Source organism: Filicampus tigris, chromosome 1 (genome assembly GCF_054856515.1).
Source record: "Filicampus tigris isolate MCC_2025a chromosome 1, RoL_Ftig_1.0, whole genome shotgun sequence".
NCBI classification, from domain to species: Eukaryota; Metazoa; Chordata; class Actinopteri; order Syngnathiformes; family Syngnathidae; genus Filicampus; species Filicampus tigris.
In genome coordinates, this window is record NC_141217.1 from 32,965,533 (window position 1) to 32,986,397 (window position 20,865).

Below are 20,865 nucleotides of genomic sequence, written 5' to 3' on the forward strand. Positions count from 1 at the left end.
AAGAAGTGTGACACGAGAAATATTATCTCATCTCCTAGTTCTACGCAATACTTAGGTAGCAGCATTTTGGGCATAAAGTAAATTGTAAAATTCTGAATTTAGAGGGAGCCAGTACAGTGAAGCACACATGGAGAAATATGATCACTATTGAGCATAGTTCTCCTCAATACTCATAGCACACTGAATAGAAAGTCCTACTTGGTCGGGGACACCACCTCGAAGCAGAACCTCCTCTCGATGTCCTCGCAGGGTTTGACGGAACACAGACGGAGGTCATCCACCACCACTGTCAGTGAGTCCTGCCCACAGACAAAATGCCTCATGAGACTCAGCCATGCTAGTCAGAACAGAAAATCTAAAGATACACTTGCCTTGAACTTCTTTTGATAAACCAGCTGGCTACTCTGGATGGAGAACCAGCGTCTGGAAGGCACGAAGGAAACGTTAGACCACCTTCGGAGGGGGACTCTGGAGTCTTTTGTCACACCTGTTCCACGTCTTGAAGGCATTGCTGGCCCTCTTGAACAAGTATCCTTCCATCACCACGCCGTTGGGAGAGTCCACATTGAACTCTAACTTGGAGTCGTCGTAGGCGAAGTCCTGAGAGAGCCGGGCATCAAACATTTCCATGAATGACAAGCGGGGACATCAAAGGTCTCCATGCGTTGTCAAACATTCCCTCCGAGACAATCTCCAGGAATTGGAAGTAGGATTCTTCCTCCTCATATGCAGATTGTATTTGTAGTTTTTGGGTGAAAAAGAAAAGTTGGATGGACTCACCTGCATGAGTGTCTGAGAGAAGCAGAAGGAGAAGGAGAGAAAGAACATGAGAAGCACATTAACAGGAAAATAAAACATTCACTTTGGAATTTTGCAGCGAGGCTAGCACTGGAGGAAGGTGATCCTTACTAGTTCTATTTAGTACTCGGGAAGCAACATTTCGGAGCACCTAGAAAGTCAATTCAAAATTCTACAGGTAGCTAGTGCAGTGAAGCATGCACTGGAGACATACGATCTCTCTCGTTCTACTCAGTACTAGACAGCAGCATTTGGGACCAGCTGGAAAGTCAATTCTCAATTTGACAGGGAGCCAGTGAAGTGAAGCGTGTACTGGAGAAATATGACGTCTTCTTCTAGTTCTACTCAATACTTGGTCAGCAGCATTTTGCACCAGTTGGAGAATCTTAAGAGACTTGGCGAAGCAGAATTACCGTCTATCATAGTAATAATTCTAAAAATCTGCCTGGTTCACAGCATCACTACCTTGCGCAACAGCTGGCAACCAAAGAGGCAACCTTCTACTTGCTCAATGATATCCCCCCAATGTCGACGTGTAAACGCATGAAAAGGAGCAGCGCGTTGCTTCTCGACATGTGCCGACTCACCCGCTGCTGGATGGTTGCGTGTTTGTGCGCCATCTCTCTCTTCTCCATGGCCGAGTCGATCACCAGCTGATCCAGCTGGACGGAAGGTAAAGCTACTTTAATGATCACAAGCCAAATGTGTTGTTTGTTCTAGTCTCACTGAAATGAACCCGTTACAAAGGAACCACTGCTCACCCCGCCCCCTCTTAATGCTGGGACAATGTCACATACATCTTTTGTTACTATGTGAAGGAAAAAAAAGCAAGCAGAAAGAGTAAATGCATGGATTGCATTTTCAGCGGTGGAGGCAGCGCTTCATCACCGAGCTGCTAAAAAACATGACAAAATGGCCTAATATCAAGCTTATCGCCCTTGATTGGATCAAGACAATCAGGGTGCTTGGCTCACCTCGGCCGCCAACTTCTTCATGTAGGGGTCCACCTCTTCCAGGCGCTTGTAGCCCTGTTGGAACAAGGAGTACTGGGCATGCATGAATGACAGCATCTGGAAGGGGGAGACATTCGTTAATGTATACACCGTGTGTATATTTATACAATGTAAAGTCTGTATGGAATTCAAAAAAGACTCACTGCATCCAGTATCTCAAATTTCTTCTTGGCCTGGAGGACATTGATCTGCAGGGAGAAGACGGACACGCGGCATACATTGTTGTCATTTTATGACACATAGGCGCATTCAACGTAAATGTGCAACTGCTTTTGTAACAAGACGTAAAATATCAGAGAAAGAGACAGGCGCATAAAGACACTCAATTCCTTTTGTGACACGTCTTTTAAACACAACAGAAAGAGACATGGATGCGTACACATGCCACTCCTTTCATTAACACGTCGAGTGACAATGAGAGACACTCAATTCAGTTTGTAGCTCAACTTTAAACATCAAATGCTCAATGATCAAGTCCCCACCTGTAGAACGTAGTCCAAGGCCAGGTGACGGAAGCACTTTCGCGCAACACTCAGCGCGCAAGTGGCTTCCTCCACCTCGTGAGCTTTGTTCCTGGGTGCCTGCGCATTCTTCACCTGCGCGATCGCCATGTCCTCACGCACACGCTCAAAGTGCTTCTTGGTCTCCTTGAACTTGCGCACGTCCCTACAGAAATGAGCCACACCTGACTTAAAAGGGACGGGGGAAAATGTACTTTTGAAGGTGTCGAATTCAAGTTGCGTAACTGGGGTGCCTGCCTACACATCAATTGCGAAATTCAACATCCAAATCAGTGTCCGACTATACACCCCCAACCTCCCCCCTTACACTTTTTTCTGACAAAAAAAAAGAAACACATTTTTGGGAATATGGGGGGAAATGCATAATATTCCACTTAAAAAAAACATAATACAATGTAAAACGTTTGCTGTGTTGGCACAAATGCAATAATAATGGCTTGTGCATAATGAACTCACTCTTTGACAAAGTGCTGCAACTGTTGCTTGACTGAATGCTGAGCTTGATCAAAAAGCATCTGCGACAGAAACAATAAAAAACTGTAAACACACCATCCATTATAGATCATTAAACTTTGACAGCACTGCATCAAACCATTTGTGATAGCGCTTCTTTTCAGTTGGGTTATGGAATGAGCTGGAAGCTATCCTGCAGCTGAATTTGCAGAAAAAGCACTTTTTTTTTAATAACATCCTTGTTCTTAACTTGATCTATTACTTACTATATAGTGAGGGTGAAAATTTGGATTACAACTGCAAGTTGATTTTCGTGTAAAAAACTTCAGATTGTATTTTAAGGCCAATCGCCCAGCCATTTATATTATTATTAATATTTCGAATGAAACTGAATGAATACTCAGATTTATCATCTCCTGCTTTCAAGCCAAATCCCATGTAATGTACTGGTGTACCAAAAGAGAGCGATGGAGTGCACTTCCACATGCAGATGAAAGTCAGTTGGCGAGAATGAATGGAGGAGGAATGTGGCCTTTTTCTTTTTTTTTTTTTTTTTTTGCACACAATAACGCCGCCTTTTCTTGGTTGCTTTGAATCCAAGAGGCTTCATTTCACACTGGGAGCACATGCTTGGAGATTCCTGCTGCATTCCCGCTAAATAGGTCATCCGGGCGGGTAGGGTGGAGGAGTGGAGGACATGCGGGAAGAGACCGGACGTTTGGTCAACTATGAGCATCCATCTCAAGCTGTGTGAGGATTTAATATTATATTCCACATGGAGTCTGATCCAAAAATCAAGGCCGCATTTAAAAATAGGCTGAGGTGACTTTAAGTTGAGCTGAGCTTGAAAATAATGATTAGTAGTGTATGTTTGTCCCACAGAAGTAACTGCAGCAGCGCAGCGGAAATAAAGCTGTGGCCACGACGGCGTCCGACGTGACCGCAAGCCGCTAAAAGTCAACCACTAGTGACTCCATGTTGGAAAAAAAAGCACAGCCAAATAACCTGGCTCAGGATGGCTTGGCGATATGGCCTTCAAATAATACCTCCCATTTTTTCTGCAAAAGTCTGAGTTCCCATTTTAATCAATTTGATTAAAAATAAGTTCTGCTATATGTTCCCAACCTTCAACGATGTGCTTATTTTGTCCTGACACAAAACAAGCTTTGGATTTTTTTTTTTCATTTTTAGCATTGACTCCTATCAACTTTATACAGAAAGGAACAAGAGGGAAAGAGCAAAATGATTTGTATGTAACCTGCAAACACTCTGTGACAACTGCGGTTGTCGTCATGGTCTCATGATGTCAAAATGTGAAAAGCATGATGAGGGTGGACTGTTTCAATAGCAATTTTAATTGAACGAGAAAATGTATTGGTCCATTCATGGCCAAACTATCCAGCCCACTGGTTGCCAATCGAAAGCCTGATTCGCCATTGGCCTTTGTCCATCGAGAGGCTGAGGGCTGGCAGATCCACTCATTAAACGAGCTAATATTACCATGGCAAGAAAAATGCTTTAAAAATATGTTAATAATTATTTTTATTTTTCTGTCAACCAAGATAGCATTGAGTAGCCAAAGTAACAACCACCACCCAACACATTCACTAGTGGTGTTGAAACTTTTTTTTTCTTTTGGAGGAGAAGAAGGACCCCCTGCTCTTCTCTGCTCGAAGTAACCTCCGTGTAGTTCCCCCATAAACAAACGCACGCAAGACATGTTCGGTCTGAACGTAGCATTTGAGGTATCGAAGAATTTATGCCACAGACATGACATACTAACTATTTTAAAATGTGAAGAAAATGCACAATATGGCTCCTTTTACAACCCTTAATGAGGCTGCTGTTTCTTTTGGAAGAAGTGTCAGAAAAAAAGCAAAAATAAACTAAAGAAAGTGACTTTTAATAGTGCTTACTATGTGGTAGTTGATGATTTCCTGAAGACTTTCGCCGCACTTTTCCAGGCACTCCTGCCAAGAATAGAAAGCGAAGAGGAAGGGAAAACAATGATGATCGGAAGATAGAAAAACCTGCGCTGTTTGTCTGAAAATAAACAATGCTGCTTAAAGGGGAAATCAACAATATGTTCCCAGCAGGCCCGCTAGTTGAAACACAGCATTCTGATTAATATTGCATTTGTGGAATATGAGTTAAGCAGCAAAATCCACCCCTTTTTAGCCAACTCAGGGGGCGGCCATTTTGTCACTTCTGTCCACTGAAAATGACATCACGACTGCTCACAACTACCAATCACAGCTGACCTGTTTTCTGAATCTGAGCCGAGAATGTGAGCAGTTGTGATGTCATTTTCAGTCGACGGAAGTGACAAAATGGCCGCCCCCATAGATGGCTAAAAACGGGCGGGTTAACGCTTTTTCCACAAATGCAATATTTATCAGAATGCCTTGTTACAACTAGAGGGCTTGCATAGAACATAGTCTTGAAAAAAATATGTTTGGCTTGACTTCCCTTTTAAGTAAAATGAGAGATCAACAGGCTGAGGAAGTGCACTTCTTTTATTTTTTTATTCAGGGAAGAACTTTAATGAGTAATGCTTCGTTCTGTCGAGAAAGCTTTGAGTACAACAGCTAAAATGGACAATTCAGTACACATACACGCGGACAATAAACGCACAAACTTGACATTTTTTGAGGGGATCCCTATGTAGTATTGTGGTACTTTTTTGCTGTGTTTATTTTTTATTTGATGACAAATCACAGACAGGTTGAAACACATTTTAAAGGACACTTATGATGTCTTTAGTCGTTTTTTTTAAAATATCTGGAGTACTTGTCAAATTCAAGTTAAAAATTGTCACTAAATATTGTGCAATAAAGTAAAGTAAACTATAATTCTCAAACAACTGTTTGACCTTTTCTTCTTTTTGATAATGAAATGTTTTTTTCAATTTGAGTTTTAGTTACAGTATTTCATTAGTATTCATTAACTATATCAACCTTGGTCTGGAGTTCTTAATCAAGTGTGAGTCAAACCACAGAAGGTCAGGTATGGCCTTGTAAGTATTAGGCGAACATTTGTGACACTGACAGGCTACTTTGTCATATGAGGACAAAAATACACAGAGCTGGGCATTTTACAAAAAATTGAGGCATCTGTTACACGTCATCCGTCTGCAGCGTGGGCACCCTTCCGTCATCCGTCATTCGCCTTGTTTTACGGGGGAAAAAATAGTACCTGTCTAAAGGCTGGTCCTCCTCTGATTTTAAATGGGCTTCTGTTAGCATTTCTTAACCATTCCAAAAAATTTTTTTAAAAATCGAAGTGCTCCCAGTCAGACAAGTGGAGCGCTCATTGAATTTGAACAGGTGACTCACTGCCGATATTTGAACACAAAGAGTGACTCACTGCGTCATGGAAGCCTGGTCCATCACTCAAATCTGTCCCCCAAGCAACAACAACTCACTATTGTTCCACACTGAGATCGCCACAGCCATTGAGGCCTCGCCACGAAAAATACACCAAAGGCGGTCTACAGACGAAAGACGGATTAAATACATGGCCTTCCGACTATGCTTAGTCCATCTATTTTAAAAATGTTCCCATCATTTGTCAACCGTCAGAAAAAAGGGCATCGGTCATAGGCGGATATACGGACCAGTCCGTCAGATATCTCACCGAGATCATTTCATCCTTCTTGCACTGCTGCGACAGATCCCGGATGCCGCTGATGAAAAGTTTGTTGGCGCTGACGTACGCCTTCCCGGCATCTATCATACCGCCACAGAGTTTCACCAACTGTGTGGAGAAAAAAGACACAAGGTGGAAGAAACTGTCATTTCAACCCATAAGGCTTTTTAAATTTGGTGGCAATTGATCTCTATAAGTCTTTGAAAGATCTTCAGAAATTGTTCAAATTGCCCTAAAATAGAAATTTCAAAGCAAAATGGGAGGCTTCCTGTGTCTTTCAAAGCTTAGATTCTTCAGACTTTTTTGCGGGTCTCCTCATGAAAGACATGCCCACCAAATTCCACGTTGCTAAGTCAAGCTTTTCGTGAGGCTTAATCTTTTAAGACGTTTGGTTGAGCTGACTTGAGGGTTTACTGTTTTAAGGCCAGTTATAAAACTTTACTGCCATGCTCAAAGGCAATTTTTGCAATTTTTGGGTGGCCCGTCTATTGAGTACATTGTGTGTTTCAAATTTGGGAGCAGTCGTGACAAATCTCTAGTAGTCTTTGGAAAAATCTTTGTAAATGGTTAAAATGAGCCTAAAATGGCTGCTTCAAACCAAAACGGGATACAGTACTTCCAATTTTTTAGACCATGGCTTCTTGAGACTTTTTGTGAGTCTCCTCATGATAAACTTGTCTTCCAAATTTCATGTTGCTAAGTCAAACACGCCTCGGGAGGTGAACTTTTATGACAATTGGTTCAGCTGACCTTGTGGAGTTGACTTTTTAGAGTATCCTCTTTTATGCTGAGTCATCAAACTTCATCCTCCTCCACCATGCTCTACCCATAGGCAATGATGAAAACTCTTAATTTTAGCTCACCAATCTATTGACTATGAGTGGTTAAAATTTGGCAGCAACTGGACAAAACCACTATGAATAGATTCATGGCGAAGGCCAAAATTACCAGAAAATGGCTACTTTGAACCAAAACGGCAGACTTCCTGTGTCTGTTCAAGCATGGCTTCTCAAGACTTTTGCCCACCAAATTTAATGTCGAGAAATGATTAAACTCTTATTTTTGGTGGCTGATTTTTCAAAATTACTTCAGAGTTTTTGTGTCAGGGGAGTCATCAATTGCCACTGGATTTTAACAAAATCTCAACATTTTAGTAAATTGCGCGCCACCTACTGTGTGTCAATCTGGTGGAGATAGTTCAAACTTTTTGCCGATGAGACTGTTTTAGGCCCCAATTAAATGTGTGTGAGAACCTTTGGCCCACCCTCAAGCTATCTGGAAGGATTCATTTCCCACAAGCCACTGAATTAGCTCCATGTTGAATGCACAGACGGGGATGACAGCGATGCTCTTACCTTGTCCAATTTTGCCTCAATCTCCACAACCTCCGTCTCCACTTCCTCGATGTTTGCCCTAAAACACAAAAGCAAGACAAGTCATCAATAAAGGCCTGCTTAATTTTCTTTTTTTTTTTTATTCCATCACGAGGAGTTAGCAGCTACTAAAGCTATAGACTGTGCTGCAGTCCTTGAGATATTGTTGAGCACAAATTCTTAAAAATAATTTGATAAAATCACACACGCGCGTATGGCAGCTAAAATTATAGCAGCTACCATTAGCAGTCGACTCTGTGTGCCTCATTTATAAAGATCCCAAATAGAGGCCGCAAAATTGCGTGTTTACGCTGATTGACTGTACACGTGGCTGTGTTGCGCGTGATTATATTAAGTGGATGGTTTGAGGTGAAAGTTCACCAGTAACACGGTTAAATATCAGATTGCTACACATCATATCAAGCCATACAGCAAATGATCAGGGTTTTCCACACTGTGAATATGTTGCCAACTTGTCCTCATAAGATGCTACAATGGTTGAAATCCACGCGACTCATTCTAGAACAGTCGTTTTAGTCCATAGTGAAAGTTGTTGATCCAGATGCACCACTTTGTGGGACAGCTGTTAAAAGTATTCACCAACCCGAAGCTATAAACACCCCGCTGATCCGTGTCATCGCACCCAACCCCACCCCTCTTTCCCCCTATAACGGGTGCGCATGGTGCCCTCAGGGTCCGTTGTTATGGCAGCCGTGGCTATGTGGGCCGTAGAGGTCCCAGATGGGCTCATGAGTTGACCAAGGGGCGAGTCCGAATGGATTGAGTGTGTCACACTGTGCGCACACCCAGCCAGTATGTTGGATAGGTAGGTTAGATTAGGTAAGTAGCTAGGTAGATAAGGTAGGTAGACAATCATTTTAGTCAAATTGCAGCTTTTGCGAACAATCATTTGAGCATTATTAGCATACACACATTTTCCTCCCACGGTTGGATCTGACAGTTCCAAGTGCTGGCCAGGCACAAAGCATCTAATATGTCTAATATGAGCTGATGATTCCCGTCTTGTAAATAAGAACATTCTTCCATGGGAACACTCAAATAAAACATTAAATTTGTGCAACGTGGCATTTCTCCCACTGTCAGGAATCCAAAGTGCACAGAAAGAGTGGAATCTTGGCTGCCAATGAGGAAAATCAATCAGGTTTTTCTTTCTTCTTTTTTTTCATAAAACAATGACCCCAGAGAGGTTTTAAATGAGACATATCATGCATTTTTTCCCCCCAACAATTCAAAAGAGTTCCAAGGTGTCTTAGTAACATGCCTATGGGACATGCTTTAGTCAAAATACACTAAGAATCAAAAATTATAGCCAGCATATTTCTTGCTGACAAGCAGTGGGCTGGATATTTGACCGTATCCACATTTTCGCAGCAGCCAACAGCTTGCTTGTACTAGCACAAGCAGAGCCCAGAGTGTGGGAAACAAGATAGTGCCCAAGACAATAAAAGCACTTTCATGATGCATGGACATGTTGCCAAAAATTGCCCCCCCCCCCCCCCCCCCCCCAATCATGTATGTGTGCGATGTTCCTCAGAAGGTAACGTGTTATAAAATGAACCTGTACATCCACAAAACTCAATGCAACTCTGCTTACCTTCAGCAATACACTCACTGGCTAATTTGAATATTTCCTTCCCATACACACACATAAAGCGAACCCCTGTAGGAATTCAATTACATTCGTACACGGAGGTGGAATTTCATCACCAAGTCACCGGAATACACTTGGCAATTAATGTCACGTCACGGTGTGAAAAATCTGGATTCAGACGATTTTATTTCGTGCAAACTCTTGACGAAATAAAATTGAGTAAATGATGCACAGCATTTTTTTCAGTGTGGATGAAGGTGCAGCATTACTACGTAGAGAATTCAATATTCATCTGAGGATCAGACCACACAGTGTTATTTTAGCATTTACAGAAAACTATCTTTTTGAGTGGTACCATTTCATGTCACATCCCAACATGTATTGCGTGTTGTGCTGCATTTGTTCGCAAATGGACGTTTTTTTCGTACAATGTCGGAGATGCTGAGCACTTGTAAGGAGGGGCGGAGCCAGAACGTGGCTAATCGGTGGGCCTGGAAAAATCAGGGTAGGCCTGAATAATTCCCTCACTTCGCACAATCCTCCTGTCCCAGCACACCGTATATTCAAATAAAATGACAAAGACTTTTTTTTGTTTGTTTTTTTGTTTTGTTTTTTAAATCAAAGGCAGGCAGAAGCTAGCGTCCCGGCAGAGTTGAGCGGTATTTTGCCAGCTAGCTCCATCACTGAAGTGGCATTGACCCTACTGCCGCAGCCTCAGAGGACGAATTTGGCACATTCGGCTATGCCCACCTTCGAACCTGTTGCAGGAGCTATTCTGTCCACACGTGTAGGAGTCTACGATTTTATTCCGCCTCCAGACGCCAATGCAAAAATAGTATATAGTAGCAACTTGCTTGTGTACTGTAGTCCTACCAGAGCATTCCGCAGAGATAAAAAAAAAAAGGAAACAGACTCGTAAATGACTTGAGAGCGAGGCCCAGAAGGTGAGCTTCTAATGTGTGCGTACAGCTTCTTTTTATTGTTTAGTGGAATCAGCGGGATTTACATCTATGGCAAATTAATTGACGTAGTTATGTCAATTCAGTCACTACAGACACACAACCATTTGGATACAACACATTCAAAAAGTCAATTTGTTCATGTCTCCTTTAAATAGTTTCATAGCAGGACTAAAACTTCCTGAGCAGAGTGACTCTGTTCTTCTTCAATCCCATAATGTAAACACCATGTTCCATTGAGAAGACCGACAAAAGCTCTCAGACGTGCAGCCTCTTTATTTAAGAAATAGCTGAATTCCCTCAGTGACCGTCCCCCGTACACTCACAGGGTCCCGGCGAGCTGGGAGTCTTCTCGGCATTTTTTGCTGGCTAAGCACGCAGCTTGGCTCACAGCAGAGCGACATAGCAGACGTGTGAAGCATGCAAGCAGCGCTTTCCTGTCTGCGAGCTGCTGCTGAGGTGGAACGGCTTCAATTACAGACAAGGAACATCTCAGTCTGAATGTGCAAATATCATCATCATGAGATCAAACCAGGATTGGGAGGCACATCCTTCAAAAAAAACCTCAGATTTTTTTTTTTTTTTCACAAAATTCTCATTTATGATTTTAATGTTCCCTTCCCTTATAGTTAAAGCTAACGACAATGGCGTGATTCAAAACAATATTGCTTTTAACCCCCTTCTTGATTTGCTTTATTTTTCCTGATTAAGGTTTGAAGGGCTGAGGATGTTTTTGGAGCCGACTATAATACGGTGAAAGTCAAGTCAAAGTCGATTCATCAAAGATGTCATTGATATTTTTTCAGCACAGGACAGGTGTTCCCATCCTTTTTTGCTCCATCGTGTAGACATTTTTGCATGGACTTGCACCAACAAAAACGAATTATTCAAAATACAATTAAATAGATTTCGCTATTCGCGACAGTGCACGGTCTCAATGCAGAGCGACCAGTGGTTCTATGTATTTAAGTTGCCTACCTTGCTTACCTTCAATGTGGTAAATTCTTAGTTTTTTTTCCCCGTTTATTCCCATTGATTTATATGGAAAGCTTCCAACTTTGAAAATTACTGCAATTTTTTTGGACTAGTCAACTTCTAGCGTTCAACGTCGATACAGATGGTAACATCAACAAGTCAACTAATCACTGCAACCCCTACTCCTAATATCAAACATGTTTTTTTTTTCCCGTGCAGCCTCGTATCAAAAGGAATAATAAAACAAATACTTTTTTCTTTACAGATAACTACTCCAAGCGCTTCCACTTCTCCTACTCCCCTTTTGTCAAAACATGTACCGTATGTAAGCAAAACAATTTTGGCTCGTAAGCAAGAGATGAGATATCAGATTTGATTCGGTTTGATTCAATAATTACACTATTTTTATGAAATGTAAAACGCTAGTTGCTAAAGTAGTTGAATTTAGCAAAACAAATGTCAAAGTTGTCAAAACTGACTGCACTTTTTTTTTTTAAACTAGCTCCTCTCGGTTCACAGCCATGTTGTTAGTGGAAGCAGCGCATGTCAGTTGTGACGCGCATTAAATTACTTGAAATATGCCACCAAACAAGTCATCCTGGTGAATACAGTAATGAATAAATGAAGTTGATGAACTGCCAGCCCGAGAGTAAGCAGAAGATGACGTGTGCTCAAAGATGAGGCTCGCTTCCTTCTAGCTTTCCTCCAGGTGCTTCCTCCACTTGGTCAGCAGTCGGCCACTGACGTCACCCTCTTCCGTCACCCTTGACCACTTCACTTCCATCCATATAGCGCAGTCATGCTTCCATTCAGAAGAGCAATGATGGATGTGATGAACAACAAATATTTTCAAAATGTAGAAGCCTCTCAGTTGTTTAGAAATGGATGGTTCATCCTTAACCAATGTTGCAAGAAAAAGGGGAAATTTTGCAGGGGCAGACCTCACCAATGTTCAAGGAACACTCTGAACTCTGTATGACTTCTGTTCCTTACGTTTCATGTGTTTGATCATTATTATAAGTTTTTATTCTTTCACTGTTTCGAGAGTCCCCCAAAGACCTGGAATCTGTGTAAATGTGGTGTAAAAACAGACTGTCCTCAGTTTCACAGTTTCAAGATTCTCAGCATGACCACCATTTTCCTTGAAACACAATGGAAAATCTAAAATCCATTTTAGTAGAAATGGTCTAAATTTGACTTGGAGTACCCCAAGTCTACACAAACTTTGCAACACCTACATAAAAATTACATTTTTTGTGTATAATGTGTCACTTTAGGAAGTCATCAAAGTTCAGGGTGAAAGAATAATATTAAGGCTAGTTTACAGAGATGGGCATTCCCTCCCAGGGACGGAACGGTCCGTCCGTCCTGGACAGACGCCTATTTTGGGGACGTGGGACGAGAAGTTGTTTTTTGATTAAAAGGACGTACTAAGCACGAAGTGGGTTTTCATCCATCCCTGTAATCGTCCCGAACTGGGTCAAGTGCCCATTTCACTGACGACTGACAGAAACACGCCCAGCCTGTCTTATGTGTGTAATCCAGGATAAGGTACAATATGTATGGGGCGTAGGAAAAAGGTGGATGGCAATTTTGTTTTGTTAACTAACTGTTAACAATGTACATACCTTATCCCTTTGCATGCGAGGTATGTCCTTGTCTGGGACACCTTTAGAGCGTAAAAATCCCTCCAAACCATCATTCATGGTCATACCAGCGCCACCGTACACTAAAAGCTGCGACCCGGAAGTGGAAGTCTTGCGTTCTTCTCCTAAAATAACATTGCGTTATTTTGCCATAATTATTTTTATTGCGAAATAATGCAATAAATACTGAAAGCTTACTGCGTTATAATACAAAGGTTTTGCAAGAAAATGCAATCGTATTGCGTTACAATGCAATACTTTTGCAAAATTTCGCAATAATGATTGAATTATATTGCAATGTATTAAGTTATAAGGCAATCTTAAATATTCTCGTGATGTCCCCTTGTGGGCTCCGGAGTCTGGTGACCGAAGGTGGTTGTCTTGGCAGCTAAATTCTATCTTGGTTGGCAGTTGTAAACAATAGGGGGACGTAAATGGGAAATTTAGCGGCTAATGAGCTGGTGAAATGTAATGATAGAAGCACTTTAAAGGACAAGGACGGACGGGGACGGAGGACGATTATTTTAGGAATAATGACAGAGGGACAATGACGTACGGGTTCCCTGGTTGTGGACGGAGGGCGGAGGACAGACCTGCAAAATATGGTAAAGTAACCATTTGCAACCATCTGCTATTTTCATTGGTGTCAAATGTCAAAACGGCTGAGCTGTATGTAAGTTTCAAGTGACAATTCAGATTTTTTTTGCTCTTAAATGGACTGGAAAATGTGTCATGGAAGTTTAATGTCCTCTAGAGGGTTTTGTTCTGTTTCCTAAAATTGGTAATTAAGATGCATTTTACCTGCACAAATTACATGTATTTTATTAAATATTTACAGAATGCATTAACTATTTACAGTACAGTGACATTTAGAAATAAGCATGAATTACGACTTCATTATTAAAATTAACTATTTTATGCGTTTATTGATTTAGCATTTATTATTAATTTATCTTACTGAATAATGCATTGATTTACTGTAAATACTACAAAGTCAATAAAACATTGGTAAAATAAAAATTTTGCATTTACACATTTTAAAATGTGATTTTATTTGTAGGTAACTATTCTGAATTAAATTAATTATTGTAAATAAAGACTTGATTACAGATTACATATTATTCTATTATAAAAATAACCCATTTTACATACGCATTTAGCTCCTTTTTCCCCCCTCATTTACAAATGACCTAGCTCATAGGTCCATTTTAAAAATCCAAATATGGCCCTTGAGCACGTGTTTGCCCAGCTCTAATTCAGAAATCAAGTCATTCATTTTGGTACAGAACCAGAAATGCACCATAAAATATGATTGCTATATTGCAAAGCTGCATACAGTATTGGTGCTTTTAGCTCATGACTCAGGATGAGCTGTTGAAACAAGAGAGTCAGCGTCCTCGACGTCCTCCCCTCACATTGACCTTTGCTTTGAAAACTCCAGCACGCTGACGCATTTCCCGGCCCGGCCTGGTCCCGGTTCTGGCAAGGGCAGTAATCAGTGATCTGCTCTTGCACAGGCGAGGAAGGACAAGAAGTGGGCAGGAGGGGAAGAGAGGGAGACAAGGGAACAAATGGAAAGCAGATGCATGCACACGTGCAATAAGGCCTTCCACAAAAGAGGCTTTGGATGAGAGTGACTGCCGAGACCAATTATTTTCCTGCCTCTGACTTCACACTACAGCTGGACAATATGGCCTTAAAATACAACTAAACTCAAGATCTTAAAAAGTCTTTATTAGCTGCTGGTTGCTTATACCTACGAAATATTCTCTTGCCTAAAACATCGCATCGCATTAACTAATTATTTGAGTCATTAATTAAATGGAAAATCCTGGGTATCAGCAGTCAGGGGCCACCATTTTTAGGTCTTATCACACTTGCGAGAGTGCGAATTCATGAGACTTTGACATGTATTCACCAATTCCAGCTAATTATGCAACTTTATTTACAAAGAAAAATATACAGAGTTAAATATCCCAACACGCGACCTCATAAATTTGAGTAATAATTCCTTTTAATTCTTATTCCACGAACGCAATATTAATCAGAGAACCACGTTTTGACCAGTACTGACAACTACAGTTTATTGTATTCTTCTTTTAAAAGTGATGTCAACCCAAACATATTTTTTTTCAAGAATATGTTCTGTGCAAGCCCACTAATTGAAACATGGAATTCTGATAAATGTTGCGTTTGTGGAATATGAGTTAATCCATCCGTTTTTAGCTGTCTCTGGGTCGGCCATTTTGTCACTTCTGTCAACTGAAAATGACATCACAGTTGCTCAGGGCTCGGGCAATGACCAATCACAGCTCACCTGTTTTCTAAAGCTGAGCCCTGATTGGCCGTTATCTGAGCATGATTCTTATCTCATAGTTTTACCCCCCCTTTTGCTAAATATTACAGCAGCTAATTTAACTCATTCACTGCCAAACATTTTCTGACCCTCTTTTACCCTAACCTTTGAAAAAGTTTGAAAAAAAATATAAATAAATTCCTGGGAGTGAATGGCTGGACTGTGAAAAGACAAATACATTCGTCAATGGCAGTGATATAGCCTAGTCGATTTTACACAGAACTGATCGGCTGGATCAGATTGACAGCTATTTTGCATTTTATGCAGCTATTTTGCATGAAATGCAAAATAGGTGATCGGTTGTAATGTCATAATTTGAAGATCGATCAATGACATCATTGATCTGATCCGCAAAATAAGACATTACAGCAAACACAATCTCTTTCACTCCAGGGACGTTATGTGCTGCCATTGTTAATAATCCAAGGTTTCGGATTTTGATCGGCTACAAAATCGGCTACAAAATCCTGATCGTGTAAAGCACGGGTGTCCAAATTCGGCCCTCAAGGGCTGCTGTCCCGCCTATTTTCCCTGTCTGCCTGCTGAAACACACCTGATTCAAATGATTAGGATAATTACAATGCTTCTTCAGAGCTTGCTGATGATCTGATCATTTGAATCAGGTGTGTTGCAGCAGGGTGAGATGGAAATCATGCAGGAAACCGGCCCTCGGGTAACAGGACTGAAGAAACCTGGGGAGTCATTTAACAGTCAGCCTACACTCTCATTCACTGACACCCACATCACTCACCGGGCCAGGCTCCACCTTTTAAAGCCATACACAATCAAAGTCTCAGATACTGTACTACTATTTTGTTAATAATGCAAAGAGCACATATAGACAAACAAGTATTCCTACCTGTGAGAAATTCAGATTATTGGTTGAAGCTTACAAGATTTTGGAATGCAGAAGGAAAAGCCCACGCAAGCACGTGGAGAACATGCAAATTCCACATGAACAAAAATTCAAACCCAAAACCTCTCAACTGTGGGTGTGCTAACCACTCATACAATGTGCTGCCCCAGCATAACACAACTGTCCTCAAATAAGATGACCAAATAAGATTCAGAGACAGCTAGTTCCATCTGTGACTGATCATGTGACCAATGAATACGTTTATCCATTTAGTGCACTTCAAAGAGTTGCCGTTGGGTGAGTGTCAACCTCTGGTGTGAAATGGCTGTTGTTCGAGAGCAAACACAAACACGCCAGCGTCCAGTCAGGATTTAAACACATGTGGATAGAAGAAACAAGGTCAACATTTTCGACCAATAACACTCCAACTGGAAGTGAGCTTTCTTCCTAATGAAAGGGCAACCCAGTATGCATTTTGCATCATTCAAAACGGTTCCCAGATGTCTTAATAAAAGCTCTCGTGCATTCTTCAGTCAAAATCCACTAAGGATAAAGAATTAGAGCACATGCAACATACACTTAGAACACACTAGTTGAAACTACTCTGTTTTATGCAAATGAGCCAATGCTCACCCCGCAATGGAGAAGACAATGTAGAGAGAAAAAACAAGCACCCATTGCAAAGATGAATTCATTTTTTTCCTGAGCCTCATAAAGTCAGTAAAAGAACGGATAGAATCTTTCCTGACGGAAGCAGCCCTTCATCACCCAACCGCACATGAATCACAAATTGACTTGTGAAATAAATGACATCTCCACTCATTTTCCACTCTATTACTGATAAATGGGTGTAAGTGCGGAGCAGAAGTTAGTCAGCAACAAAAAATATTCCAGAATCTAAATAAATAAATAAATAAAATAAAAATCAGCAAATGTAATTGTCACACATGCGCGAGTAGATGGAAAATTTAGTTGCACTGTCTGAAATTTTAGGGGCAATCTGGAACTCTGAATGGGATACACGTACCGCTAGAGGGAGCCTGCGTACCACTTGTGGAATCAGTGCCTCAGTACAGTTCATTTTGTTTATATTATACAGTGATTTATATTGCTAAAGCACTTCTAGATGGGTGCAAACTGAATTTCGTTGCTCTTGACTGTGCAATGACAATAAAGTTAAATCCTAATCCCAGTTTGTATTTAATTTATGTTCCATATAGTTGCTTTTAATCTTTAAGAACTGTTTGTTTTAAACATTTATTTAGGGTTATTTTTTTAATCAAACTTTTATGTGCAATACAATTTACTGAATCATTATGTAAGTACAGTTTTTTTATATTACTAAATTGTTAGCCTTATACCATAATTGCCAAGGTCATCTTTAACTTACTGACACAATATCAATAAAATAAACAAATGCACTCGGTAAAAAAAAAAAAAATTCTTAATATCTAAAAATTCTTAGTCCTCTATGACATGGTAATCCACAAAGGTTGAACTGAAACAATAGTTCTTCATGTTTGTGGAATTTGTACGTGTGTTTTTTTATCTTTTCCAAAAATATTTTAAAATGACTTGGGAAATTATGCTATGAGGCTAACGAAATTCAGGTCCAGTTTTAACAATAATGTTACAGTGACCTAGAATAATATTAAATATACTTTGTAGGAAGAAAACCTCTCTCGTTTTTGATTGGTTTCATTAGATCGAGGGCTTGAAAAGAACTATTTGTTTAATGTATAATTGTTTCAATGCATAATATGTCTCTGTTAAAAGGTGAATTTCATTCAAAAGTCAGCCCGTCGACAGCAGTCATTAATCTTTTTTGTAAACGTTCCACCAAGGTTTACAAATGATGACATTGAGTAAGGTGTCAATCACGAACTAAGTCAGTGATCGCCAGTCAATCACAGATCATCGCGTGTGCCACGGGAAATTATTTCATTTCACTTCATTGGTCTGAAAATTGTTTATTTACTAGAAAGAAGGTAACTTGTTCATCAACGCATGCCAGTGACAGGCAGGACACTTTTTTTGTCTCTTGTCTTGTCCTATCCTGTTGATGACCAACGTATCCACATCAAACATAACAGATAGAGTAAGTTTTAAATCGACTTTTTGGGGGGTATGAGTCTGTTGATTTTGTCCTTGTTATCATTAAAACATGTTGTTTTACAAAGTATCACATAGCTCTGAACTAAGTTCGAAGAGCTCTCAACTCGGAACAACTCGAGCATGTTTCAGGGCGACCCCATTCCGCTTCCAATCGATCAACTCAGTGGACAAACACTTATAGCATCACTCACCTGAAGCGGGGCGAATCTTTGACACACTCTTCAAAATCCACCGTCATCTTGGCGTCCCGGTGGGCTGTTATGCGTCTTCACACGGCACCAATCATGTCCGGGTGGTTCGTTAGGCTCGGTTTGGCTCCCTGGCGTTCTTTCGAGCCACTTTGCTCCCGCCGACTGAAGCTCGAGTAGCCAAAACCATACGCCCCAGCGCCGTGGAACGTTCAGGGTCCACTGGCAGAGCTCTGACATTTCAGTTATCCATAGCAACTGGAGATGCACGCTAAATGACACGATACGGCACAATAATGAATATACAGTGTCTAAGCATGGACTATACTCCATATACCTTCACCAACACATTGCACCAGCTGGTACTGATACAATAAAGCAGCGTCTAAACGTTTTTGTGCTATGTGCATAGTGCCGGCCGCGCGAAAAAGCCTATATTCCAAGGCTATAACTGAACGCAGCACGCTAATTTACCGCCCCTCCGCGTGGGAATGAATGAATGGTGACGTCGCTCTGAAGATAGATAGATAGATAGATAGATAGATAGATAGATAGATAGATAGATAGATAGATAGATAGATAGATAGATAGATTGCTGGGTGATGGATAATTGATGGTTGGATGGGTGAAGAGAGAAAGAGAGAGAGAGAGAGAGAGAGAGAGAGAGCGAGAGAGAGAGAACGAGAGAGGGAGAGAGAGAGAGAGAGGGAGAGAGCGTTAGAGATTGTGGTAAATGTAGTGGACTTTTCACAAGCTTTTGCTGCAACGATGCTGCCACCGGGTGGCCAATACCGTGCATTGACGATTCTTAGTAAGGCCCCTAAGAGTGCCGACCCTTCCTAAACGCAGAACACAACACGCACTATGCTAGGGCCTCATCCTCATCAAGGGGCCACATTTTTGCATTAGTGGACGCATTTGCGTATACGTGCAGTGGATGCGCAATTGATGCGCATACGGACAACAGTGAGCCAAGGAAATGCGTGTATGTACAATTTTTCCTGTATACAGTAGATAATGGATGGATGGATGGATGGATGGATGGATGGATGGATGGATGGATGGAGATCGTCCCATGTTCACATTTTTACATTCGTTTTATGTTTGTACTATGCAGTGTTGTCTTTTCCTTTCTGTATCACAATGAGATGATATGTCAGCAAATTACAGTGCAAACAGTAAAAGTGAAATGTGCATTTTGCCCAGTCTCTCTTGTAATCAATCTTCCACATACTGTATACATGAAGGTGTAACTTTCAATTTAGAATACTGAATTAAATTCATCAAAACATTAACAAAAGAACACAGTACATTGTTAAAGTGACAACATGACTAAGCAATTTGACCTGTCTCGGGTGTACACAATGACACAAAGGCTGGTCGTTTTTTGATGGCACCGCCATGTTCAGTGATATTAATATTTACTTTTCAGAACTGTGGGTTTTGAGAAAGAAATTGGCTTTTTCAAGGGAACCATGATGTTTTTCTATTTGTACCAACTGTTTGGAGAAATCCACTCAATGTTTTGCAAATTTCAATTCTGATCGGAGAAATGTACCAAAGCAACTGAGAAAAAATATAAGGTCGTGTCTCTGCTCATTTGTTATTTGTGATAAACGGACGGATGGATGAATGGATGGATGGATGGAAGGTTGATCGATTTTAGGATAGATGAATTGCGACGATGGATGGATTGATTGCTGGATGGATAATTGAAAGGTGGATGGGTGGATGAATGGTACATAGATGAATGGTAGTTGGATTTATTATAAACAGACATACAGGCAGACCGATAGACATCCAGACAGATAAATAGATAGATAGATAGATAGATAGATAGATAGATAGATAGATAGATAGATAGATAGATAGATAGATAGATAGATAGATAGATAGATAGATAGATAGATAGATAGATAGATAGATAGAAAAGAAAGAAAGAAAGAAAGAAAGAAAGAAAGAAAGAAAGAAAGAAAGAAAGAAAGAAAGAAAGAAAGAAAGAAAGAAAGAAAGAAAGAAAGAAAGAAAGAAAATAAAATCCATATGCGTAAACACAGGTGGTCCATCCAAAAGTCAAATCTTTAACGTGACCCTCCAGTGCAGACTGCTTCTGATGGAGGCCGACCAGGAAAAAAAAACTCCAGGAATTTTTCCCTCAGTTTTCCTTTGCTTCAAGTTTCAGGAAGCCAGAAAGGAGGGAAAATGAAATCCAGACCACAAAGTCTTCGGGAGGCTGGAGGGGGACGGGGCTGGGTCTAGTATCAAATGACCAGACAGAGGCGGAGCTGCAACGTTCAACTTCACTTCAGCTCCCATTTTCACACAAAAAGTCTCGAACTGGACCAGCCGGGA

At 40.8% G+C, this 20,865-nt stretch overlaps 1 protein-coding gene across 6 annotated transcripts in view; it reads right to left on the reverse strand.

Moving 5' to 3' along the window:
* Nucleotides 1–19,038, reverse strand: part of LOC147153659 (arf-GAP with coiled-coil, ANK repeat and PH domain-containing protein 3-like) — a 33,028-nt gene extending 13,990 nt beyond the window's left edge. For 3 of the 6 annotated variants that reach the window (XM_086034019.1, XM_086034013.1, XM_086034006.1), the window contains exons 1-13: nucleotides 18,517–19,037; nucleotides 7,789–7,846; nucleotides 6,422–6,541; nucleotides 4,702–4,755; nucleotides 2,789–2,847; nucleotides 2,294–2,477; nucleotides 1,955–1,999; nucleotides 1,773–1,868; nucleotides 1,386–1,460; nucleotides 781–792; nucleotides 488–600; nucleotides 372–423; nucleotides 199–299 (exon numbers count right to left, since the gene is read on the reverse strand). In XM_086034019.1, coding sequence (XP_085890145.1) covers nucleotides 199–299; nucleotides 372–423; nucleotides 488–600; nucleotides 781–792; nucleotides 1,386–1,460; nucleotides 1,773–1,868; nucleotides 1,955–1,999; nucleotides 2,294–2,477; nucleotides 2,789–2,847; nucleotides 4,702–4,755; nucleotides 6,422–6,541; nucleotides 7,789–7,846; nucleotides 18,517–18,563 — 1,016 coding nt within the window. In that variant the 5' untranslated portion in view covers nucleotides 18,564–19,037. Of the gene's footprint in view, nucleotides 1–198; nucleotides 300–371; nucleotides 424–487; nucleotides 601–780; nucleotides 793–1,385; nucleotides 1,461–1,772; nucleotides 1,869–1,954; nucleotides 2,000–2,293; nucleotides 2,478–2,788; nucleotides 2,848–4,701; nucleotides 4,756–6,421; nucleotides 6,542–7,788; nucleotides 7,847–18,516 lie in introns of all 6 variants that reach the window. The other 3 variants (XM_086034033.1, XM_086033998.1, XM_086034025.1) reach the window with 2 other exon arrangements.
* Nucleotides 19,039–20,865: the final 1,827 nt, after the last annotated feature.